This window comes from Monodelphis domestica, chromosome 2, assembly GCF_027887165.1.
Source record: "Monodelphis domestica isolate mMonDom1 chromosome 2, mMonDom1.pri, whole genome shotgun sequence".
Taxonomy (NCBI): Eukaryota; Metazoa; Chordata; class Mammalia; order Didelphimorphia; family Didelphidae; genus Monodelphis; species Monodelphis domestica.
The window spans coordinates 505134043-505160866 of record NC_077228.1 but is presented as its reverse complement, the minus strand read 5'-3'; the positions used below and the strand labels follow the sequence as shown (position 1 = coordinate 505160866).

Genomic DNA, 26824 nt, shown 5'->3' with positions numbered 1-26824 from the left:
CTCTGCATCACTTCCTGGAGGTCGTTCCAGTCTCCATGGAATTCCTCCAGTTCATCATTCCTTTGAGCACAAAAGTATTCCATCACCAACAGATACCACAATTTGTTCAGCCATTCCCCAATTGGAGGGCATCCCCTCATTTTCCAATTTTTTTGCCACCACAAACAGCAAGGCTATGAATATTCTTTTATAAGTCTTTTCCCTTATTATCTCTTTGGGGTATAAACCCATCAGTGCTATGACTGTATCAAAGAGTAAGTAGTCGTTTAGCACCCTTTGGGTATAGTTCCAAATTGCCATCCAAAATGTTTGGATCAAGTCACAACTCCACCAGCAATATATTAATGCCCCAATTTTGCCACATCCCCTCCAACATTTATTACTTTCCTTTGCTACCATGTTAGCCAATCTGCTAGATGTGAGGTGGTATCTCAGAGTTGTTTTGATTTGCATTTTCTGATTATAAGAGAGTTAGAACACTTCTTCATGTGCTTATTAATATCTTTGATTTCTTTATCTGAAAATTGCCTATTCATGTCCCTTGCTCATTTATCAATTGGGGAATGGCTTGATTTTTTTTGTACAATTGACTTAGCTCTTTATAAATTTGAATAACTAGACCTTTGTCAGAGGTTTTTGTTATAAAGATTTTTTCCCAATTTGTTGCATCCCTTCTAATTTTGGTTGCATTGGTTTTGTTTGTACAAACTCTTGCTTGGTCTTAAAATCTTTGCTTTCCCAAGGATCTGACAAGTATACTATTCTGTGTTCACCTAATTTATTTATAGTTTCCTTCTTTATATTCAAGTCATTCACCCATTCTGAGTTTATCTTGGTGTAGGGTGTAAGCTGTTGATCTAAACCTAATTTCTCCCATACTGTTTTCCCAGCAGTTTTTGTCAAATAATGTATTTTTGCCCTAAAAGCTGGGATCTTTGGGTTTATCATAGACTGTCTTGCTGAGGTCACTTACCCCAAGTCTTTTTCACAGATCCTCCCTTCTGGTACTGCTAGGCTACCTGGAAGGGACTTCTGAGATCCTCTGGCCAGTCCTGTTGGAAAATTGAGGCCAGAAGAGGTTAATGGAATTGACCCAGTTTGTACAGATACACAGTGGTAGAGTGGACATGAAAGCCAAGTTTTTTTTGTCTCTGGCACAGTATTTTTCCATTGTTACCTTCAGTCCCTTTTCCTCTTCAATCATCTGATTTATATTTAGAATCATAAAGATTTCTCTCATTTGTTTTATTTTTTTTAACCAGAGTATATATGATTAGAGATTTGCTGCTTACTCTTTAATTTCAAAGAAAACTGCTTTCATGTCATGTTCACAAGCCTACTTCAGTGACCTGTAATTGTATTGGGGTAGATATTCCCTCTCTTACCACAGCCTTTTATCCTCTTCACTTAGTAGAAGGTTTTTGAGTGACTGTGGCCAAAAACTACATCCCTTGCAATCTGTTCTATTACATGCCTCCCTCAGTGTACAGAGGCAAACGCGATTCATGGCCAAGCCCATTGTAGAAATCTACCCACAGACAGGACCTACCAAAGTTTATCCTTTGCTTTGAGGACCCAAGAGATCACCACCTTCCTGCTAGGATCAGGTTGCTGTCAGGACAGGATTTTGAGTTGTACCTGACAGGCCTGTCATTGAGTTGACAGAATTTTAGTGGAATCAGCAAGTTGTTTCTGAGATAAAAATATCATCTTAAAATTTGGACCTGATCAACTTCAAATCCAATTGTACCTCTCTTCCAGCAGGCTTTAGGAAAGAGAGAACACTTCTTGGCTAGAGCAGATTATTAGATTTTACTTAGTTTAGAAGATGGAAGACATAAAGGATTGCAATTCTTCTGAATCCTGAGATTAATTTGTAATTGGTTATTTTGAAAACTGATTTTTATTAGTGAAGAGGATTTTTCTTGTATATCTGAAGTCAACACACCTGGCAATTTTCAGAATTACATTGAACTTCATTAATGATAACTAAGCTAATGCCTTTACTTTAAAGAAGAATTTCTCTTTTAACAGTTTAGTTATAGGGAAAATAAATGTCTTATGAACTTCTCAGTCATGATGTGTCAAAATAGACAAATTTTGTTGACTTTTGTTGTACTATAAGATATCATTCACACCTGTTGGACATCTGCCTGAAGTTTCCTTTGTGCTTGTGTGGAGATCTTTTGGAGGAGAGAGGGAGATAGCATGAAAGAGCTCTTTCAAAATCCAGACCCGATTACCTGCATTCTGTTCACAGCCCAAGTGTTTGACAGATTGCGTGTGATTTCATATTAGAGATGAGAATTAGCTTTTGAGGTTCTGATCAGTTAGTCAGCAGGGCTTTGTTATGACCACAGGCTGCACAGCAAAATTTTCCTAGGCCTCAGGCCTTGTTCTTTTCTCACTTCTCCCCCTTCCTCAAAATCAGGCTTTTTTAGTTGAGCCCCTTCCCTGAGAACAGAGCAAAGTCAGATGGGCTAGGCTCTGGGGGCCACTCCTCTCCCTGTCCCTCACTACTCATCCTCATAGGTCAGGTAACTGGCTAAACCAGGTGATTTGAGTTAACCTGTACATACTATGTCATGCTGACTTTGATGGGCCTTGTAGCTCCTGCTGGTAGGTGGTAGCCACTGGTTTGTGCTCCTCAAGAGCCCTGGTCTACTCTTTCCTGCTTCTGGTATGGGGCAGAGGCACCCTCCCCCCTTACCTTTCTCAGTCCAGGGGGCTCTTTTTCAGATTCTTGGCAGTGTCACTGCCACTGGGATGTTTGTGCCCTTTCACGGCCTAGCCTATTTTCCTAGTCCCATCATAGCTGTCATGGTGGCACAGCCTTGACAAAGTGACCGTTACCCTACTTTTTACTACTTACTCTTGCTTTCCAGGAATCTTGTATAATGTTGGCACACGCATGGGAAACATCTTGTTCCATGGCAGCTGAAAGTGTTTTTCTCTATCAAGTGCTTTAAGATTTTTGAATGAATTGCTTTTGTTTTTAATAACATTATTATTATACCTGTGCATAAACACCGCCTGTACCTCCACTGCCACTTGAACACTTTGTAACAAAGAAAGCCAGTTAAGCAGAACCAACAGCCACAACAATTATTTATTTATTTGTTTGTTATTTTTAAAAATTTAATTACAAAAATTTTAACAACTAGTTTCCACATAAGTTTTCTGAAGTGATATTATCCATATTGTCTGCCTCCCAATCTTCCCTCACGCCTCCCAGAGCTGACAAGCAATTCTATTTGGCTTATGCATGTGTTATCACATAAAACATTTTTTTGATATTGTTCATTTTTGTAAGTGAATAATCTTATAAATTCAAATCCCCAAATCATGTACCCAAATAAGCAAGTGACAAGTCATACTTTCATCTGCATTCCTGCTCCCCCAGTTCTTTCTCTGGATGTGGATAGCATTCTTTCTCATAAGTCCCTCAGAATTGTCCTGGTTCATTGCATTGCTGCCAGTAGAGAAGTCCATTACATTCAATTGTGCCACAGTGTGTCAGACTCCGTGTACAATGTTCTGGTTTTGCTCCTTTCACTCTGTATCAATTCCTGGAGGTCCTTCCAGTTCACGTGGAATTCCTCCAGTTCATTATTCCTTTGAACACAATAATCTATCAACAACATATACCACAATTTGTTCAGCCATTCCCCAATTGAAGGGCATCCCCTCATTTTCCAGCTCTTTGCCACCATAAAAAGAGCTACTTTTGGTCATAGTTCCAAATTGCCCTCCAGAATGGTTGGATTGGTTTACAACTCCATCAACAATGTATTTGTGTCCAAATTTTGCCACATCCCCTCCAACACTTGCCATTTTCCTTTACTGTAATATTGGCTAGTGTGATAGGTGTAAGGCACAATGATTATTTAATCTCATCCTGTAGACACCGTTCCACACCCCTTGTGTCTCATCTCTCTAACAAAAAGAGGGATACTGCCTCATTTCTTCTCTAGGACCCAGATTTGTCATTAAAGTGACTCAGTATTCAGCTTTGCCCAAGAAGTTTTTTTGTTTATATTATAGTCACTGTATGTTGTTCTTCAATCCAGCAGACATTTATGAAGCACTTACTGTGTGCCATCCACTGCGATACTAATAAGAAAAACAGAAACAGCTCCTGCCATCAGGGAGCTTGCCATCTCATGAAGGAAGACATCGTGCTAGAGAAGCTGGGCAGAGGGGACAGCTGGGGGTATGGTGTCCTCTGGAGAGGAATAGTCAGGTCCACACAGGTCCTCCCACGTGTCTCCAGATGCCTCATCCCATCCTTGGCCTCATTCCCCAAGAATACATTCCCACACATGTGTTAGCTTTTCTGTCATTCCTGACTGCCTCTCTTTCCAGCCTTCCTTCCCTTTCTTTTTTCCATGCCCCATGGTCTTCCTTCAGAATAACAAATCGCAGACTTTCACTGGTAACAAACCCATATAATCTTCTTCAGCTTTGTCTCTGTTTTCTGACCATAAACACTTGTTCAGCTGTAGAAGATATTTTGTTCTCTTCTTCTGCCTTCAAGATGCACTTAAGTGCCCCTCGGCCAATTCTGCTCAGCCTTTGCAGGTTTACAGATTCGTAGACACTGATCTTCTCTTTTCCTGGATGGTTGTCCTCGATGTGGTTTTTGGAAGGAGTTGATATCTTGCTCCTTTTCAGTTTCTTTATCATTCAGTCTCTCTTGACTCCCCAAATTCTCTTGCCTTTGACCTTCCTTTGTATCTAGGCTGGTTCCTTTTTAGTTTTTGTTTTCTTAAATGCCACCCTTTTCTCCCTCTTCTCTTTGGACAGTAAACAAGGGAATGCCATGGGAATGTAGCTTCACTGCCATTGGGAGGAGGGAGACAAAAAGAAAAAAAATTTTTCTAGAAAATCTGTCAACTCTTCTCCATTGACCTGTCTCTCTTCCAGGGATGTATGTAGGGAGGTGGCATGGCCTAATAGAAAGCACTGGTTGTGGTGTTAGAAGACCTGGCCATTGAGACTTACTATTTGTATAACCCTGGACAGGCCCTTTCCCTTCTCTAACCTTTGATTTCTTCATTGGTAAAATGAGGAGCTAGGAGGTGGTAAGCTGAGGCTCCTTCTAGCCTTAATGCTGATGCCCTCTATTCTTCTGGTCCTCAGAGGGCCAGGTGAAATAACTTCCCAAGCTTATTTTCTCTTCCTCTGTGGTTTTTGGGTTTTTTTTAAAGGCATGATTACTTGGGGTAGTCTTTTACTCCCATCCCCATTGATTAACATGGGTTTTTATTACTTTCAAACAGATTTTTATTGATAGTTTTTGGTTTTGTATCTCTTGGATTTCTCCTGGTATCTCCTCCTCTTTCCAGACAACCATCCCTAATAATAAGAAAAAAAAAATTTTTGTCACAACATAATAAATGCTTATTTCTTTCTTTCATATCAAACCCTCATCTCTCTCTTGAGTTCCAGCCATGTACCACCAAATGCTTATTTGTATTTGTACCTCTAAGACCCCATGGCATATAAAAATAAACGTGTCCAAAAACTGAACTTATAATAAGGAATTTTTTTTAAAAGGAGTCGTCAAATAAAAAAAAAAATCTGGCCTCTGCAGTGTTCCACACCCATGGATCCCCTCCTCTGCAAAGGAGCACAGGGTGTGATCACCTCCTCTGTGTCTTCTGTCACCTCTTCTGTGGGACTCAGCTTGTTCTTTATCATCTCACCATATTAAGTGTCACTTTCATTGTGGTCATTGTAGACATTGTATGCATCATTTTATTGCCTTTGCTCACATCACATGGTTTTCTTTCCTAAGGACTTTCCCTCCTTCTCTTTGGTTATCATGCTCGTTGTTTCTTATAGCACAGCAATTTCCCGTGACATTTGTGTGCTGTCTTTTGGTTTGCTCTTCCCATTCAGTGCTGCTTTAAGTAATTTGGATGTTAAGGGGCCTTTCTTTTTATCAGTGACCTCCTTTATCTCTGCCTGATAATGGAAACTCTGGGTCCAAAGGCATGGTCTAGAGAACTTTCTTAGCACAATTCCAAATTGCTTTCCAAAATGATTGAGTTAATTCACAACTCTGTCAGCAATCCATTAGTTTGCTTGACTCTCCTTGATCCCTCGAAACATTGATTTTTTTTACCTCATTTCTCACCTTTTCCAAATTGCTATATGTGAGATCAAATCTTAGAGTTGTTTTAATGGTTTTCTCTTCTTGATGATTTTAAGTATTCTTTCATAAGATTGTTTATAGTTTATATCCTTTTGAGAACTCATTGTTCATATCCTTTAACCAGTTCTCCATTGGGTAATGGTCATGTGTGTATGTATGAATATATAAATATGTGTGTGCATATATATATAATTTACATTTCTCTTTATTTGTCTGCCTAGCATGGATACCAAACCCATATCAGCAATATTTTTTTTTTCAGTAAGCTACTTCTCTTATCCTATTTTTTTTTAATCCTTACTTTTCATCTTAGAATCAGTTCTATGTAATGGTTCCAAGGCAGAGAAGTGGTAATAGTTAAGCAGTTCAGGTTTAGTAAATTGCCCAAGGCCACACATAGCTAAGAAGTGTCTGAGGCCAGAGTTGAACCCAAGACCTCCTGTCTCCAGACCTGGCTCTTTCTATCTACTAAACCTGTCCTATCTTTTAAATTTTTGCTTAATAAAGCTTTTAGTTTCATGTAACAAAATTTTATCTTTGTCATATTCTAAATTTGGTGCTACCTCTTATTTGATTAGAAATTCTTTTTCTAAGACTTGTACACGAATATTCATAGCTGCGCTCTTTCTGATGATAAAGAATTGGGAAATGAGGGGGTGTCCATCGATTGGGGAATTGCTGAACAAGTTGTGGTATATGTTGGTGATGGAATACTATTGTGCTCAAAGGAATAATAAAGTGGAGGAATTCCATGGAGACTGGAACGACCTCCAGGAAGTGATGCAGAGTGAGAGGAGCAGAACCAGAACATTGTACACAGAGACTGATAATACTGTGGCACAATCGAATGTAATGGACTTCTCCATTAGTGGCAATGCAGTGATCCTGAACAACTTGGAGGGATCTATGAGAAAGAACATTATCCACATTCAGAGGAAAAACCGTGGGAGCAGAAATACATTAAAAAAATATATTATCAGCCACATAGTGTGATAGGGATGTGATTAGGGTTTTGATGTTAAAGGATCTCTCTACTACAAATATAAATAACATGGAAATAAGTTTTGAACAATGATTCATGTATAACCCAGTGGAACTGCTTGTCGGCTTTCTGGGGAGGGAATGTGGATCATAAATCATGAAACCATGGGAAATTTTTCTAAATAAAAATTAAAATAAAGGAAATTCTTTTTCTACATCAAAATAGTTTATATCCTCCATCAGTTTTGCCAGTCTTACCTATCTGGATCTAGCATATTTTCCATCAAAGTCCTCTTTTGATTTTCCCCCAGAAATAAGTATTCTCACTTTTTTCTTTTTTATTTATGCTTCTGTCCTTCCACAATAGATCTCTTCTTTTCTCTCAGGTTCTGTTTTTACTAGAACCCATTGTCTTCTTTTCCTTCTCCCTCTCCCTTCCTCTTTTCCCCATCTCTCCCCACCCCAGATCACCATATTGGTACCAGATAAAGCACACCCCCATTTGACTTTATCTCAGCTTTAGTGGCTCAAGTTGTCCAGCAGCCTCTCTCTGCTCCCCTGGAAGCTCACAACCTTACCCGTACCTTGTCTTATAATCCATACTAAGTATCAGTTCCTGGCAGAAGAGCAGTAAGGGCCAAGTGGTTGGGGTTATGTGACTTGCCCAGGGAAGTGTCTGAGGCCAGATTTGAACCTAGGTCCTCTGTGTCTGGGTCTAGCTCTCTGTCTACTGAGTCACTTAGCTGCTCCCATCATTAGCATTTTAAATTGTTAGCATATAGCTGTTAGAACAGCATTGCAACCAGGGTGCTCAGGGATTCTGTGCTGTAGCTTTCATTCTGCTGTTCCTGGTTCTCCTTTCTAGGAAAACTGAATTGGTTCTTCTCCTTTTAAAAAATCCCTTTCAGGATGAACTTGCTCGAGTCCTTGTCACTCTCTTTGATTCTCGACATTTACTCTACCAGCTGCTTTGGAACATGTTCTCTAAGGAGGTCGAGCTGGCCGACTCCATGCAGACACTTTTTAGAGGGAACAGCTTGGCCAGTAAAATCATGACCTTCTGTTTTAAGGTTGGTATCCTCTCTCCCCTTCCTGGTGCCCCTGCCAGGGCAGGGTAGAGCTGCAGACTGTCCTTCACCCACTGCTGCTGCTGGGGAACAGTCACTAGCCTCTGCTTGCCTTTTCTGTAGGTCTATGGTGCTACCTACCTGCAGAAGCTTCTGGAGCCTTTACTGCGATTTGTGATCACTTCCTCTGAATGGCAGCATGTCAGCTTTGAAGTCGATCCCACCAGGTTGGTCATGGAGCAGCAGTCCAGATCCTCTTTTCAGTTGTCCTGTCTCCACAGGCGTTCCTGGAGACCCTCCCCTCCTTGTGTGAACAGTGCTGGACGGGAGGCTGCAGGAAGGGGCTAGGAGGTCTGGGGGAGGGTGCCCACAGGGGACAGTGAGCTTTCCCCATCCCAGAGGTGATTTGGAAGGATGAGAGCCTTCAAGCAAGCCTTTGGGCGACTTCTCAAAGAAGGGAGAATCAGGCAAGAGGCTCCTGAGGAGGGAGTCTGAGCCAGCACCAAGGTGGGGATTGGGCAAAGGAAAAGACAGAATGGAGGTGGGGACATTGTGGGAAAGACCTGGCGGCTGATGGGCTGTGGGGGAGTCGAGAACAACTCAGAAGCCATCCACCTGGGTAGTAGCATGTCAGCAGAAAGAACACCAGCAGAGCCAGAGTTAGGGGAGAAATCCCAAGTTCTATTTTGGACGTAGCATATCAGAGATGTCAGTAGACCATCTAGTAACAATGCCCAGAGGCCAGAGGGCTCGGCTGTCTAGATTTAGGGGTCACCATCCTAGAGATTATTGATCTCACAGAAGCGAATAAGAGAAAGCAAGTGGAGAGAGAGCTCACATTGGACAGTTGGGGGGGGGAGAAGGAGAGGGAGAGGAGTGTCCCCCCCCCCCCCATAGCAATAAATAGTCATCTAGGTAACCAGTGAATTGGCAGGGCAGTGCCTGGCAGTGCGGTTCTGAGGCTGGTTTTTCAGAGAACAGAGGTGAAATGAGGCCTGAGAAAGGCCCTGGGATCTGGTAAGTCACCGAGAAGAGAAATTTTAGCAAATTAATAAGGTACGGAGTGTGATGGCAAAGGATGGGAAAGTAGAAAGCAGAGATTGCCTTCTAGGAGTGGGCTCTGAAAGGCAGAGGACATAGGGTAGGGGTATAAAGGGATGCTGATGCCAAGTGAAGGGTGTCTGTGGATGGGACCATCCTGGCATGTCTAGATGCACTAGGAAGGGATCAAGTAGAGACCCCCCCCACCCCCCCCCCAAAAAAAAACCCTCTGTCTCACAAAGGCTAGGCAAACTGGATCAGATGCGTTGCCCAGGGTCACATAGTAGGGAAGTGTCTGAGGCCAGATTTGAACCCAGGTCCTCCCAATTCCAACCACTGTGCTACCTAGCTGCTCCCAAATAGAGATTGAAAATGAGCACTAAAGAGGATATGATCAAGGGTCAAACTCCCAGAAGAGATGTTAGGAGTGAATTAAGGGCCTTGGTGAGAATATCACCTTGACCTCTGAGACATGGGAGAGAACGGTGAATGATGTGGGGGCACCTGAGCGGCAGACCTGGGGGAAGGTGGTCAGGGCAGATGACTTTAGATTCCTTTTGAAGGAGATAAGATCTTCGACTGAGGGGGAGCCTGGGTCCCAGGACTGGTTCGTGAAGTGTACTAGAGAGTTAATCAGGGAAGAACCAGAGGCTGGTTTTGTGTTAGGGAGGGTCCTTGTTAAGATCAGAGAGCCAGAATTCATAGCACATCTATGTAGTGCCATTGCGTGCCATTTCTCAGGGTGTTAGCTTTGAAGTAGGAACAGAGAAAATGCTGACAGTTACCTGTAGTTGGGGTTTGGTGAAACACAGGCAGTGAAGACAAGAAAGCAAGGAATTCAGGGGTCAAAAATGGAGTATAGAACTGATGACATACAGGCTCCAAAGTGTGAATCGAGGACGGTAAGGACAGGGCAGCAGGGAATGCCTAGGAAGGCATGGAGCGTGGATGGCCAAAGAGAGGATTTGGAGAATTCCCAATGACAGAGCAAAGATAAAGCTATTGGGAGACAGGCGGAAGACCCGAGCACATCATTTTGTCTATTGAAATACCCTTATCCAGGGAATTCTTTGAGAACAAAGGAAGAATGAGCCCAAGATTTGTGATTGCATCAAGGACCAGGTGATAGAGACTACTAATGTGGACCTCAGAAACAGGAGAGATTGCTGAGTTATGTCAGAGATTTCAACTCAGATCTTGCTTGTCCCTCACCTTGCGCACTCTGTACTGTGGAACCTTCCTTCCATTTTGAACCTCCTTAGGTTATAAACCCAGCAGCACTAAGGTCTCAGGGTCAGAAAGAATATATATTTTAGTCACTTTCCTAGCATAATTTTAAATTACTGTTCAGAATGGTTAGAATACTTCACATCTCCACTTACTATATATTAGTGTTCCTGTTAGTGTACAACCCCATCAGCATTATTATGATTATTATTTTTAAACCTTCATCTTCCGTTTAGAATCAATACTGAGATTCTGTTCTGAGGCAGAAGAGCAGAAAAAACTTTGTTTTGGGGGTCAGGTGACTTATCCAGTGTCACATAGTTAGGAATTGTTTGAGGCTAGATTTGAGCCCAAGACTTCCTGTCTGCAGTCTTGACTCTGTATCCGCTAAGCCACATAGCTTCCCCTTCAATACTTAATGAAATATGTGTACTTTTTAAAATAAAGGGGTTGGATTGGACCACTGCCTGCTCTAAATCTGTGGTCCACTCCTAGAATATCCTCAGTCATTCCCTTCTCCAACCTGGAGCCTTCCACCCTTTAGAGACCCAGTTCCTCCACAGAAACTTCCCTTCAATCTCACCCTCTATGGATCTCTGGGCCCCTTCAGGCAAGAAATTAATGCATCCATTTAATAAGAAATTCAGTCACCCTTAGGTTCAAAAAAATCCAAGGGGACTAATGTTGGTATTTGGTATCTTCTCATGACACTGCCGTTTGAGAGATACAGGAAGTACAAGCCCCGACTACTGGATGATGTGGCAAAGAGTAAAGCTTCAAGTAACTGTTCCCAGTGCAAGTCACAGTGAAATTAATTGGACCTTTCTGAGATGAGATGTCCAAGGATGAGAATGCAGGGAGATAACTGATGACTGAATACTCTCTTAAAGATGCCTCACATTACAGTATAGAAGGAGGAAGGAGTGGGGAATGGAGGAAAGGAAAAGCAAGATTGTATAGGTAGGAGATTGAGGCAAGAAGATGGAAGGGATAGTAGGGGAGCAGCAGAATGGTACTTCAAAGATCTCAAGGACAATAAAAACTAAAAATTAAATTGAGTGGTTGGGAGGTCAAGAATACAATTCAGTGGGGACAGATTTCTTATTGTCTGTGCAGTGCCTCACCTATGGTAAGGACTCAGTAAATATTTATTGAATGAATAAATGGAATGGAGGGAAGGAAAATCATTTGTGAGCAATCAGAAAAGAAAGAAACAGGTCCATCCCTGCAGAGTTCATTAAGGTAGTCCATGTGACTGCCATTGCTCTTTTGGATAAATTTGAGAATGGTTGCTTCCAAGACCTTATATCCCAGTGTAGGTACTACTCCCAACAGACATGGGACAATCCTGAGTACAGCTCACACTCATAAAAAAATGTTTTGTTTTGTTTTTTAAACCCATACCTTCTGTCTTAGAATTAATATTATGTATTAATTCCAAGGCAGAAAGAGTGGTAAGGGCAAGGCATTGGGGGTTAAGTGATTTGCCCAGAGTTACACATCTGGGAAGTATCTGAGATCATATCTGAACCCAGGACCACCTATTTCTAGACCTGGCTCCCAATCCACTGACTCATCTAGTTGCCCCCTAAGAAATGATTTTTAAAAATATTTGTTTGGTTTTTCCTTTGTCATATTCTATAGGTTAGAGCATTCAGAGAGCCTTGAGGAGAATCAGCGTAATCTCTTGCAAATGACTGAGAAGTTCTTCCATGCCATCATCAGTTCTTCCTCAGAGTTCCCCCCTCAGCTCCGGAGTGTGTGCCATTGCTTATACCAGGTATGCTTTGAATTCTAGTTGGCTGCCTTCCATCCAAGTTGTTATAACCAGAATCATGAGTGCGAGGGATTTGACTCTTGAGCCTGAAGATTTATTAAAACTGACTCAGTTCTGTTTGGGGATAAGTAGTTTGGATTGACTTAGAAGGAGGACACTTGGCAAACAGTTTGGAGGGGTTAGGATTTTGGGGTTGTCATTTAGTGCCTTATATCCCATTAAAAAATCATATTCCTTATAGTTAGTAATAACTTTGAGGTCACCTATAGTCAGAATGTTACTGCTGTGGAAGTATTTTTTTTTTTAATTTATCCTGTTCACATGTGAGACAGTACCCCATAATCTTCCTCCCTCCATTCCCAGGTTTTGTTTTGTGTTAAACAAACTGAGATTTTAGTTGTGGTTTTTTTTCCTGATGTGGTTTTTGCATTACCTTGACAATGGGTTTATGTCAGGTTTCCCAATCTTTTATTTCTTTTTAATGTTCCTGGTAGAATAGTTTGTTACATGAGCTTTTCTTGGCAAATCATTCTAGCGTCATATCCAGCTTAGAGCCTGGATTCTTCATCTGGGCCCATTGGTAGTGTGGCTCTCACTAACCAGTGCTGGATTGTCTTGAGAGCCATATTCATGTGCAGAGTTCTCAGTCCCAGTAGCATGAGTAGGATCCAAGGATCTAGAGCTCCTTGTTTTCCTGTAGAAGAATTAGGGTTACAGCTTATTTGGGGGGCATGGGGGTTGGTGGTTCTTCTGCATATGCTCCTGTCTCATCTTCCAAGGAAGTCACCAGCCCATAGTCTTTAGTGCCATACTCTTGTTGCTTAGCTACATGTGTGAGACTCCCCCATTGAAGCAGCTGTTTCTGGCTTTGAGGCATGTGGGGCTTGTGTTTTTGCCCCCATACGCTATTTTAAAATGTGTCATCCCTGTCTATAAAAATAATTTTCTCAAAATATACCCAGTAGATGAAGTAGTCTTTGAAATGAATGTCTGAATTTATTGTGGATTTTCTGCACTTGTGATGAACAAAAGCCTAAAGAAGCTGTTGGGGAGTCAAGGTAGTTCTGATGAAAGTGTAGTTGAAACATGGCAAGAATCGGATGAACCATAAAGGACAGGGTCCTCCTCTGTGGGGTTGGGCTTTACTGGGATTTGTGTCTACAATATTGGTATTGACTTCAGTGAAAGAACTGCCTTTTAATGGTAGTTTGACCAAACTCCATGAGGTAACTGGATTTTAAGAGATTTGGGGCTTCCACTTGGTATCATTGTAGTCTTCTGGGGATGGGAATCAGGGGATCTGGCTTCTAACTGTGGCTGTCTGGGTCACATACTTCACTGGGCTTTGTCTCTCCTTTGTAGCTTACAGAATCTAGACGAATCTTCGTATTCTTTTGATCTCTGCCTCCTGGCTCTGCTGGGTTTGGGGATCCTGGGTTTGTCAGCAAAAGCAAATGCACTTGTTGAGGAAGGTGCTTAGTTTGGTCCATTGGGCCCAAGAGAAAGCTTTCACAGCTAAGAAGCCCTTGAAGCAGCACTGTTTGATGGTATTTTCCCCAGTATTCATAAGCAGAGAAACCTTCCTTTTGAGGTGTGCAGCACTTTAAAGGGAAATGAAGATGCCCTCCCATCTGAGAGGAAAGAACTCTTGTTTGTGTTTAGGACAGAGATATTCCCAAGTCTTCATTTCAATGGAAAGAGATCAATAATTAGTGGTCTCGTGCAGAATGATTCATTTTGTGCTTTCACTGCATGGACTCATACTATATCACTGTGCACAGAGCTTTCATTAACTTCTGGGATCTCATCAATGCTGTTGAGTCTAGACCCCAGAGACGTGGGTCACAACCCACCTGGCAGTCTCATTTTGTGTGACTTGTTCTTGCCCTCTCATAGATTCCCCTCGAGGGGTCCATCTAGTGTTCTGTGGATGTGGATGGCTCCCATGTCTGGCCCACCTCTTTCCGGTTATGAGTCTTCTTGATATTCCCACTGCTTTCCCTGGGCATGCTCTCTCGCACCCACCGTACACCTCTACTGGTTTGGGTGACCTTCATCTTTCTTTCTTGAGTGTGTGGCATTTTATTCTTTGCAGTCATAAAGCATTACCAGGGGGAAAAATGAGTGTTAATAATGGGCTTTTTTCAGGAAGAAGTTTGAAATTACAAAAAGAAGTAGGTAGTATACCAAATGCAATCCAGACCGTTCTATTCCCTCTTTAATTCTGGGCCCAATTCATGAGTCATCTATGATGTCTGTCCAGGACCCATGTACAGATGGACCAGCTTCATGGAGTATCCCTATCAAAGCCTGACTCCAGGCATGCTTGGACCACCCACTTTGTCCCGTGGGGCTGGCTAGATGACACGGACTTGAAGGAGGCTCTAGGACATCCAGAGATTGATATCTTTCTATTTGTGGATGAAAGATCGCATCCCTTATACTTGGATCATCCTCAGTGACATGGCCAGTCTTCTTAGGCAATAATCATAATCATCAAAATCACAATAGCTGACAGTCATTTAGGACTTCAGTTTTACAGATGTTACTTCATTTGTTTCTCAGAAAAACCTGGGGGGGGGGGGGGGGGGTTAGTCCCATTTTAAATACAGAAAATATGAGGCCAGAAAGGCTATGACTTGCTATGGCTCATACAGCCAGTAAGGATCTGAAGCAGAATTTGAACTCAGGTCTTCTTCATCTCATTTGCTACTGAGCAAGCATCTGTCCCTTTGTTTTATATCCTGTCCAAGGGAGTTGAACCAAGTTATTCCTCTTCTTGCTGTTTTTGAAAAGGCTTTCATGACTTTAGCACCAGCATGGAATACAGCTCATTAGAGAAAGGTCTTTAAGGCAATATTTCCTTAATTTTTAACAAGCAATAACCAGCAAGTGCAGGGATTCTCTATCTCTTAGTTAATTTTATAGCTGTAAAATCTTGTCTGCTAGAGTATATTTGTGAAAATCTATTTCTGTCTTATCTTCAGTCCATGCATACAGTTTTCTTAGATAGATTCTGTAAAGGGAAAAGTAGGTATAGATAGGACTGGCCATTACTTGGTTGTTGTTAGCAATAGCATGCCAGTCATTTTTCCCAGATCTTTAGTCTCCTCCTCTCTATCAAAGATCTTGAAAGATTCCTTGATACCCTCATAAGCATGTCCCCCCTCCTGCAGGGAACCTCTGGGGATCTCTGTCCTGGTCCAACTGCTCTTCCTCTTTTCTTCCATTTCTGCTTCTTCCTAGAAGAGATAGGATATTGTTGCTGGAGACCAAAGTATGTGAAACATCACTTGGCCAATCTTTTCCAATTTTCATCTGTTTTTCTATTGTTGCAGTTTTGTCCTGAAATCCTCACCAAGTGATCCTGCCCGTCTGGGTACCTCGTCAAGCTCCCTGTGCACCCTCCTCCCTGGCCCTTATTGAGGTTCTGCTGTTCATGACCTTATATGGCCCTCAGCCTCAGGATTTGGGAAATGACTTGATATTCTACGTTTGTGTTGTCTTGGCAAGAAAGTCAGGTGTTTGCAGTTGCCATTTTCACTTCTTTTGGTCTCCTTGGTGGCAGTAGACTTGTGGGTTAAGCTTCCCTATGAACTAACAAGTTAGTGGCAGTGCGCGTTCTTTTGCCAAGTGTTCGTGAATGGGGGCATTTAGAAGAGTCAAAGCAAGTTATTTGCATGGTGTTGCCTCATGTCCTCTTTGCCCCTTTGCTTCCTTAACATGTAAGTTGTCATTCCCTTCATTTTGGTCTTTCCAAGTATTCTTTTGTTACACCCTTACCTTTTGTCTAAAACAGAAGCAATAAGGCCTAGACAAATAGGGATTAAGTGACTTGCCCAGGGTCACATTTGAACCCAGGACTTCCCATCTCCAGGCCTGGCTCTCAGTCCACTGAGCCACCTCGCTGACCCCAAATATTCTTAAGGAAGTTTGTAGTAAACAAAATGGAAGACCAGGTATCTCATGAAATGATGTTTCTCATCCTCTTCCTGTGTGGGATAAAACTATCTGTAACAACTATTTGATCGTGTCTCTCCAGGAGCGCTTGTGCTCCATCTCTTCTCTTTGGCTATAGTTTGCCTAATAGTGAGCAGACATTTTATTAAGCCATTTCCATGAGCCCTGTGGACAGACCTCTACTTTGGGCAGGCAGGAGGGTGGAATAGAGTGAGGGAGATTTGAGGTGCGAAACCAAATAGGAGATTGCAGCATTCCTGACAAAGGACAGGGGCTTGGACTCGGAACTTCCTTCTGATTTCATCTGGTGAGAAGGTGAGGGCTGTGATGTGCTCCCAGCAATGGTTGTTAGTGTATTCAGAGCACTGAAAACCTGTGAGGCTCGGAGCACCCCCCACTCCTGCTGCTGTTGCTGCCATGGAACAAAAGGGGTGCACAGGCCAGAAGGCCCTTTGGGATTTTGGGCTCAGAGACCCTAGAAGTAACCCCGTGTCCATCCTTAGCTGAAGAGTGCCAGGGCACACTCTACCCTGAGGAAGTACATTCCTCTTCATTTGGACTTTTTCTTGACCCCAGAACTATTTTTTTTTTTGCCTCTGTGCTCTTCTGCCTTTTGAGGCCAAACAGTATAATTCTTCTTCCATCAAACTTAGAGGAAGTTATGCCACCCTACACCATCTAGTTCCCAGCCCCACAATTTCAAATCTTCTCTTGCTCATGTCAATGTGGCCAAAGATCTTGCCTATCTAGTGGCCGCCTATTTGTGATGAGCCCTTCATACTGGATGGATGCCACTTGTACTAGGACCGGCTAGGCTTTTCAGTAGCAGATGCCTGCCTGGGATTTTTCTCCCCTCAGACAGCCTTGAAGAGCCCAGGGTCATCTGTCCACCCTTGTGAGGCATCAGGATGAGCTGCGGGTGGGGAGCTTTGCCCTGTTTCGTGAGACTGCCCTTTGGAAAGCTCAGTCTCTTGCTAAGACCACAGTTACCTTTCCAGTGGGATGGAGCTTTTAGAGCTCATGTTGCACTGAGAGAGAGTTCCTGAGCCTCTGAATTATGATGAGACAGTGTTATGTCATACAAATCGATGTCTCAGCATTGGCTATCTCCTTGATGATGTGTTCAAAATTATTGTTTAATTGTAAAACTCAGAATGTCAAGCTCTCTGTGCACAGATCAAGGGTGTGCCTTGATGGTCTGTGTCCCTTCTGTCCAAGGGCCAGAAACCCCTGGAGACTGCCTAGCTGGGGGAGGGAAAGCTTGGCCTCAGGGCCTCTTTTGATGATTCATTTCCCTCGCTGCTGCTTCTCTTTTGCTTGGTTACTTGGATGTTTTCTTCTATTCTTTTGTTTCCTTTAGCCCTGACAGTAGTTTTGTTGCCTTTTAAAAAGGCACTTTTATTTGACCAATAAGGAGAGCATCTCAGTGTATTCCCTAAATAATGTTTGTGTCACTTCATGAATGAGATGCTTGAGCAGTTCTCAGTATCTTCTCTAGGCTTGAGCACTTTTAGCTAGGGTTTCCATGCTGGACTTTTGGCATCATGTGTTAGCTACTTTAGAATCTTTAAAAAACCATGTTGAGGTAAGCATTAGTTACCTGGGTTGTGTGTGTAGCCGTGTCAGTTAGACCCGAGTACCCCGGCCCCTGCACTAGACAACTGTTTGCTTTTTATCTAAATGTCTGAGTACGGATCGGAGCATGAAGTCAGTGTTGCCTTGGGTGGAGATACCATATAAGTAGTCATTGTAAGGTAATTGAGATACTGAAGTCCAAGCTAATAAGCAGTCATTTTATTTCATCTTGGTGAGTCTGTCTCTCTGAGTACCTACCCAGGGTTTCCATGTAATGATGGTAATGATGCCTTTTTAAAAGCTTTTTCTGATGATTATATACCAAATTGGACGTTTCTTGCACCAATTTGATTGAGTGAAAAGCAGAGTGCTTCTAGCTGTGCTTCCCTTGACCATCTAAGGGAGAATAAACTCTAAACCAAATGTGTTCTTCTGTTATTGGCTTTGGTTATGAAACCCATCAACCAAAGTCTGCTTGTATTCTAGCCAGAAATAGTAGAAGTGATTATACCCCAGTCTTTGCCTTACTTTTTCTGTAGGACTTTAATATAAAATGTTAATCAAATCAAAATTCAGGATTAAACTTCATCATCAAACTTGAGTTCATACCCCATATTCTGTTCTGTTTGTGTTACATTTACTGTATAATTTTCTGTACAAGTCGACATTGTTTTTGTTGCTGTATGTAGTTGGTGCTGTGACTTGTTTGTGCTCATCTCTGTTCTGTAGGCAACTTGCCACTCTCTACTGAATAAAGCTACCGTAAAAGAAAAAAAGGAAAACAAAAAATCAGTAAGTCCAGAGCCCTTTTTCTTAGCCATTTCTTTCAAAGCAAACAAAAAATCTTTGCTGTTTGAACATCTTCACCTCAGCCTAATGAATTCTCACCTTAAAATCATTCTACTAATTCTGGCACAAATAGCTTTCATTTCAATTAACCCTGGAATTTAAACATTCTTTGCATGCCTTTGGTTTGGCTTAACTCAAAGGCATTTGGGGTTTTCTTCTTTACATTGGCTATTACTGTTCTAATTTTACCATTGTTTCTAATGGTAAATAAATGCAAAAGAAACTTAATTTCAAGGCCTTAGGAAATGCTGAATCTGTTTTTATTTTTGCTTCTTGGGTTACAGTAGCTAGTGTGAGTGGGTTTTCCCCCTATTTATCTGGATTTAAGATTTATCGGGAGATTTATTGGGAAAGGGTAAGCTTCCCTTTCCAAATATGTACCCAATTTTTTGCACAAATTTATTGAACCCCAACCTCTGCCCATTTTTCTTTTGTCTAGACACAAAAGAACATTTTTGGCCTATTTTGCTCAAAATAATGATACTGGCTGCTAACCTTTATATAGCATTTGCTATGTGCCAGGTACTGTGCTAAGTACTGTATAATTATTGTCTCATTTGATCATCACAAAACCCCAGGAGCAGATAGGTACTATTATAATACCTGCATTTTACAGATGAGGGCACTCAGGTAGATAGAGGTTAAGTAACTCATCCAGGATCAAACATCTAGGAAGTGTCTGAGGTCACATTTGAATTCAGGTCTTCCTGAGTCTATAATTGTATTATTTACTTTTTTCAAAAAATCTATTCTAAAATTATAGTTTGATAACTATGTTCTTTAAAGGCAAATAAGGGGAAATGATGGGAGGTCCTGGATTCAAATTTGGCCTCAGACACATCCTAGCTCTGTGACCTATTGCAAATCACTTAACTCCGTTACCTAGCTCTTACCACTCTTCTGCCTTGGAACCAATATACAGTATCACTTCTAAGACAGAAGGTAAGGGTTTAAGAGAAAAACATAAAGGCAAACAAGTCATTTCTAGAGAAATTGCATTTTATGAACTCAGTATTTTAGGGTCTTGCTACAAATTTGGTAATCATTTAAAAATAAAAGTTACCACTATACGTTGTTTGTCCTGGCTAGGCTGCATAAACTTTCTTATAACCCAAGTAAACGTGTAGTTAATAAATAAAATGCCTTAGGATTTGGTAGCTACAAATATTATTAATTGCCTTTTAAAATTTAGATGACTAAACTATGGTATCTAGAATGGTGACACTGTCAAGCATGCTCACTTAAGATTTTCTTCTTGGCTATGCGATACTAATTAACCCTGCTGATAGCATTTAGGACAGTTTGCATCTCTATTCCTTGATTAAACATTTCTAATACTTCAGCCTCCATTCCTCACACAGATAACACTTACTGTGCCCTGCCATGATGTTGAAATTAACAGCATATTCTAAGCCTTTTTGCTTGGTGGTATGCTGATGCCGCTGCTCCACCAAGGCCACAGATTCAAAACTGTCCCCAGTCCCCATCTCTCTAGAGCATGTTTCTTAGCCCTCTCCTTGCCTATCTTCATTGTGGTTTTTTTTTTCCTGACTTTGCTCAACTATTCTCTCAAGCATTCCTGCCACTGAAGGTGCTTTTCAAATGACATTTCAAAAGTTTTTGGATTACATGAGATGTTGGAATGCCTTTTCTACACCAGTACAGATGCTATGGGGCATCATGGAATCGTAACAAAAGTAAGTGGTAACGTCCCAGGGGGAGCCCAGGCGATGGTTCAGAGGACATTGCAGATTAAGCCAAGAAGATGTCATCACTCTCCATTCCGAATGTCAGTTTGTGAGCTCATTTGGTTGCTTAAATGAAATTGTCACTTATTAAGACCATCTTTCTCTTGATGGTTTTGCATCTTGACCATAAAAAACCCACAGAGGGGTCTCTTCAGGCCTCTGGAAGAAAAGTGTATTAACTGTGGAAACTCTTATCATTTATTGGTGTCAAAATACATTTTGAGCATTATTTCTCTTGAACATCATCCATCAGTGAAACCATTACATGGATATGCACTCACATATATCAGTATCACTCTGCCCCTGCATTTGAGTTTCTTGATGGTATTTAAATTAATGGTTGTATTTCATATTTGAAACAAAGGAACAATTGGATTTTGGCTAATGTGGAATCAAAAAGTTTCTTATACTGAGAGGAAATTTTAGGTTTCATTTCTGTGGATTCAAGTTTTTTTTTAATTCAATTTTTATTTTTCTTGAATATTTGTGCAACATTCCTATTAATAGAGGAAATGGCAATGATGCTTTCCTAAGGTGATTCTTTTACAGAATTTATTATGCCAAGAAATTATTGATGATATGAATTCTTGACATGTCCTGGTTCCAGAGACTATTTGCTGATACTTTCAGTGAATTGATGCATGATGAAATGCTAAAATAATCCCACAACTGTAGTATTTTACAAGAACTCATAATCTGGCTGGTTTGTCCTGTTAGAATGTCAGTGGCTTTGAGCTGAGTGGTGGAAATCGTACAGGGGAATGAATGGGAAGGGTGTGTTTTCAGTTTTCATTCAAAGAAGTGGAAAAATAATTGAGAATCTTGATATTCATAAATTTGTGGGGTTGAGAAATATTAAAAAGAAATCTTTTGTAAATATGTTTGCCACACTTTAAAACCTAATGCTTCTAATTGTTGGAAGCTATGCTGCTTTTGGAAATTGTTTTTTATAAAAACCTTTCCAGGTCTGCCGCTTCTGTTAAACTTTTTAAAATCCTTCATTTTACTGACTACAAATTAGGGACGCCTTTAGTTATACCTCCAGCAATATCTTCTGGAAAATCAAAATCAGCCAGTCAATAAACATTTATTAAATGCCTACTACTTAGGCTACAATTAGAAAAAGGAGACAGCTTATGCCCTCTAGGAGCTGCCATTTTACAAATGAAATTTTTTTAAAACACTTACCTTTTAAGAAGTTATAGAATCCATTCATCAATATCAATTTTGAGACAGAAGAGCAATAAGGACTGGCCAATTGGGGTTACGTGACTTGCCCAGGGTCACATGGCTAGAAATTGTCTGAGACTAGATTTGAACAACTGAAGCTTTTAAGTAAATTCAGTTTGAACTATATCTTAGATAAAAGAGAATCCTCTTGGGGAAGAATTTTATGAAGTCAGCATTTTTAGAATACAGGAATAAAGGTTTTACCCAGTGAAGCCTCTGCAAAAAGCAGCAGTTATCCTCCCACATACAAGACAGCTCTATTTCTAAAAATGTGTTTATAAAAATAAATCCTCTCCATCAGACCCAATTTTCTTACCTACTCCCATTATATAATTGAAGATTCATTCTCAACCTCGTGGTACTTGGGCTGCTGCTTGCCTCTTTCTTGTTACCCGTTGCTGCTCTTTCTCTGTTCCCAAGAGCAGCCTTCTTACCTGACCTTCCCGGGCTAAAACAGGGAAATTGGGTGGTACAGAAACCATGTGAAAAGGATTCCCTGACATTCATTTGATAACACAATTTCATCTATTAAAGTGCTTCCTGTCAAGAGATATTTGTGTCAGGAGGAGGCCATTTAAAATGTTTTTCCTTTTCTATCATGAATTCTTGAGCTAGCAGTTTTTCCATTTTGAGAGTAGAAAGTTTAAAAAGGAAAGAAAGATAAAAATTCAATTTTGAAGTGATGTAGAGAACTCTAAAATGTGGTAACTATTTACCTTCTCTCCCTTGCTCTTGGGGCCCTTTTTTTCTTTAGGTCCCCAAGAATGCCCCTTCCTCCATGGTTTAAATAAAAAAATACCCTTGTTCTAAAATATTTTGATGAAGAGAGAAAGCCTTACAGTGATATTCTTTGTAAGTCATGTTTTTATTTTCACCCAGTGGAGATCTTAACCCAGCTCACAGTATATTTTATCTAAGGCAAGCCAGTCGCTGGAGAACCTGAGAGAAAGGTTCCTGGCCCAAAGAGAACCCATCTTAACTTAGTGAAGATTTATTTCAGGAGCAGGAAATTGAGTCTGGCCTCTGCATTAAACAAGTTGTCTCTCTGATTTGATTTCCTTTATAAAATGTCAAACTATTTGCTCCAGCTTAAAGGGGCTTTATTAAACTCACAGTGGAATTGTATGCTTCATGGCTTTGAAATTAAGATCTCTTTTCTGGACTCTTCTGCTTAATTCATGTCAATTACTTCTTTTCTTTTGCATCTTATTTGTGCTAGTCAAGAACTGAAAGTGAATGTTGCTTCCTGCCCTGCTAGAAAGGACTTTTAACAGCCTGTTGTGTGTCTGGGTGTCTTTTTTTTTTAGCTCTTTAGCCAAATGTCTGGTCTGGCGGGATGAGAGCCTGAGTATTTGTGGTTCCCCATAACCTTCTGGCCTCTTTCCCCTTCATCTTCCTTGAATTTAAGCCATGTACTAATCACTCTAACCTCTTTGGTTTTAGGTTGTTAGCCAGAGATTCCCTCAGAACAGCATTGGCGCCGTGGGGAGTGCCATGTTCCTGAGATTCATCAACCCTGCCGTTGTGTCTCCCTACGAGGCAGGGATTTTAGAGAGAAAACCGATCCCTAGAATTGAAAGGGGATTGAAGCTAATGTCAAAGGTGATGAATTACTTTGATGCTTGGCTATCTTCATTTTTGCCCTGTTCCCTGGAAAACCCTTTCGTAGCTCCCTAGCAATCTCGCAGGTTTCTGTTACTAGGATTGTCTTTTGAATATTGAAAACTTCTCATGTAGTTTTCTGTTGTTTTGCTTCAGCTTATTGCATATTTGATCATGTATGAAAGTCCTCGATAGCCTGCTCTCCTAGGGGTCATCATTGTGAGACCCTGTCTGAAGCAGTTTCAGGGTGCATCCAGTGAGCAGAAATACAGGTGTACTGATGGGGATTTAGCCTCCAAAGATGTTCGGGCTCTACATGCCCTGCTCTCCATTCTAGTCACCTGCGGGAAGAAAGCTGGCACTAGATCTGATTCACCTCATGAATTGGAAGAAATCAGTCCAAATCTCTTATCCTATGAAACAGAAATCAGTTTAGTGAGAAATGTCTCCATTCTATAAAAGGAAATGCACAGTTTGGCTGTGGTCTGCATTGTCTGGTGACCTTTTTTTGTTTAGATACTTCAGAGTATTGCCAATCACGTCCTCTTCACAAAAGAAGAGTATATGAGGCCTTTTAACGACTTTGTGAAAAGCAACTTTGATGTAGCCCGGAGGTAAGCGCGGAGGCCATTTTCTAATTCTCTTTATCTTCTCAGGTTTCTTTTAGTGAAATTTTGAAACCATGTGGAAGTGATATATTTGTATGCATGTTTACTTTTATTCATCCATTCATGCCTCCCTCTTTTGAGAGAAGAGAGTTTGCTAGAAGGTGAATTACCAGTCTAGGAGACTGGGGTTTGAGTTCCATCTCTGACATACTCCTGGCTTTGTGTTTCTGGGCAAGTCCTTCTCTGTACCTCAGAGGGGCCAGGCTGCATTCACTGAGGGAGCGCCCTTTTGGGAGATACCTGGACCACTGAAAGCCCAGCCTTCAGACTACCCTTTTCCCCATTTACCTCCAGGAGCTCATCCCTCTGCTTTCTTCCTCTCTTGGGAACCCCAATTCACAGCCATTTTGGTAATTCTTCATCTTGTTGAAGGCCAGGAAAGAATCAGTCTTCATTCATTTATGTTGATTTCTGTGTCAGGACACTGAAAAATTAGAATTGAATATTGATATTTATAATTTACTCACTACACTTTGGGAAGAAAAAACCCATCCCTCCATATTATTATTTATTTTTGTTAAATATTGCCCAGTTACATGTAAAAAATCTTTGATATTTTAAAAAAATTGAGTTCTGGATTATCTTCAACCTTTCTTCCCTCCCCCCACCCCCCCCCCCCCCACACACACACACATGAGAAGGAAGTAATTTGGTATCAGTTATACAGGTGAAGTGACGCAAAACATATTTCTCTATTGGCCATGTTGCAAAGGAAACCATAGACAAAAGAAGGGAAAAAATAAAGAGTTTTAAAACTATGTTTCAGCCTGCATTCACACTGCATTCTCCTTCTCGAGGTGGAGAACATTTTTTTTTTCATGAATCCTTCAGAAAGGCCTTGATCAAATTAGCTAAGTCTTATAATACTGCTCTTCCTATGTACAGTGTTCTGGTTCTGCTCACTTCACTTTGCCTTAGTTTATTTAAGTCTTCCCAAGTTTTCCAGGAATCATCCTGCTCATCATTTCTTAGAGCACAGTAGTATTCCATCACCACCACAAATCCCAGCTTGTTCGACCATTCCTCATTTGCTGAGCAGGCTTTTTTAAAAATTGAAAACTCTAGAACTTACTTACTTATGATGAACACTCAAATGTCTCCTCAGCTTATTCTGACCATTTGATATTAAAAGGCCTATTTATGAAGCTGAGAATCTGATAATAAAGAATTGTGTGTCTGCATCTCTCTCTTCCCCTCTTCCCCTCTCCCTCTGTGCCCTGCTCCCCCCAAAGGATTTATGGTGTAATACCACAGCTCTCTGATAATGTGTGAATAAAATTCCAGTAGAGTATATAAATTTAATGCAAATGTTTAGTGTAAGATTTCAAAAATTTTGATGACATTTGTGTTTTGGTAGATTTTTCCTTGATATTGCGTCTGATTGCCCTGTAAGTGATGCCATAAACCACAGCCTTTCCTTCATCAGTGATGGCAATGTCCTTGCTCTTCACCGTCTTCTCTGGAACAACCAAGAGAAAATTGGCCAATATCTTTCAAGCAACAGGTATAGATGATCTTGAATCATTGTTCTAATGAGACCTGTCCCTTTATAGTCTTAGAGCTGTGCTTACCTGGTTGTGAGCAGTGTGTCCGAGTTCATCTTTTGTTTGGTTAAAAGCTATGACTTGGAAAGAATTATAATTTCCCTTATATGCAAAAGTTATTTCTTATGGAAAATAACTCACAGCCTGTCTATCACTCACTTGCTGAATCTCCTTTGTATTGCCTGAGCCTCCAACCCTTCATCAGACAATTTGATTTGGCCCCTGTGCAGCAGCCCCTCACACCAGGCTCCCTAAGGAAAAAAAAACACAAAGAAAGGCACCCAGAAGGACCCCAAAACTACCCTGTGGGTGACATGGACCTACTTGTCTTCTCACATGACAGTTCTACTGAGTGGTAGCTCAGGGACCTTCTCTATATTGGTGTAGAAGGTGAGGCTGTGGCTTGCAACCACTGCTTTGGTCTCCCTATTACTCAGCTGCCTGACCTTGCTTACTGTGATCAAATTTTATTTTAGGCTAGAAAACTCCTAATCCCTGCCACATGTTCTCTTTTCCTCAGTGAGTTATAAAATATCAGTCTCAAGGAGTCTCAGTCTTGTTTTAACTTAGGAGGCAGCTCCCTTGTCTAAGGAGGCATCTTACTGTGGCAGATCGCTTGTTTCATTTAGATTCAGGAAGAGGGTACTTTTTACTGGCCTCAGATAATCGCTAGCTATGTGACTCTGGGCTAGTCACATCCCTTCTCCCAGCCTCAGTTTCCCCATCTGATAAATGGGAATAATAGAATTTCCCTCCCAGACTTGTCATGAAGATCAAATGAAATAAGTAAACTTCTTTGCAAAGCTTAAGGCATCATGTTAATGTGAGTCATTCTTATTGTTGAGATTTTCAAAGCTTAAAGTATTGCTAAGAGTTTAGATTTAAAGTATATCATCCTATCATCTTTGTGGTATATGAATTAAGGTGCTGGCTTACATATCATTTCCATCATATTTGTAGGGTTTTTTTTCTCTCATCCTTCTTAACACTTTCTAATGGCATTTTCAAAAGCTGGCTAAATACATTACCTTGTTCCTAATTTTACCTATATTTATCAGCTCCTTGAAAAGCAACATTTTGTCTTATGAATAGAAAATGACTGAGATGACATGAGGGAGTTTGTCAGTACCCAGGAACTTTTATGTGGGAGAAAATACCATGACATACAAAACATTAAAGTCGGTTACCAGCTCTGAAGTAGGCTCCTGAGGTGGGCTGGCCAGTGGATTAGGAATAAGAAAACCTACTGGCACTTTGTAAAATGGCCAGAGAACTAGGTGCAGGTCAGGCTAGAGATCTGTTAGCATGTGCCCCCTGATAATAGAATGTGAAGATCCACGCAAAAGTAGAACTATAACACAGCAATACCATTTGATGTTTAATGCTTTGAAGCCG

The 26824-nt window shown here is 41.0% G+C and overlaps 1 protein-coding gene across 22 annotated transcripts in view; it reads left to right on the top strand.

The window, feature by feature from the left end:
* Nucleotides 1-26824, top strand: part of NF1 (neurofibromin 1) — a 281583-nt gene that overhangs the window by 154056 nt on the left and 100703 nt on the right. For 19 of the 22 annotated variants that reach the window (XM_056819485.1, XM_056819484.1, XM_056819475.1 and 16 more), the window contains 7 exons: nt 8050-8211; nt 8332-8435; nt 12121-12256; nt 18518-18580; nt 23059-23217; nt 23734-23831; nt 25243-25389. In XM_056819485.1, the coding sequence (XP_056675463.1) occupies nt 8050-8211; nt 8332-8435; nt 12121-12256; nt 18518-18580; nt 23059-23217; nt 23734-23831; nt 25243-25389 (869 nt within the window). The remainder of the gene's footprint in view (nt 1-8049; nt 8212-8331; nt 8436-12120; nt 12257-18517; nt 18581-23058; nt 23218-23733; nt 23832-25242; nt 25390-26824) is intronic. The other 3 variants (XM_056819481.1, XM_056819480.1, XM_056819486.1) reach the window with 1 other exon arrangement.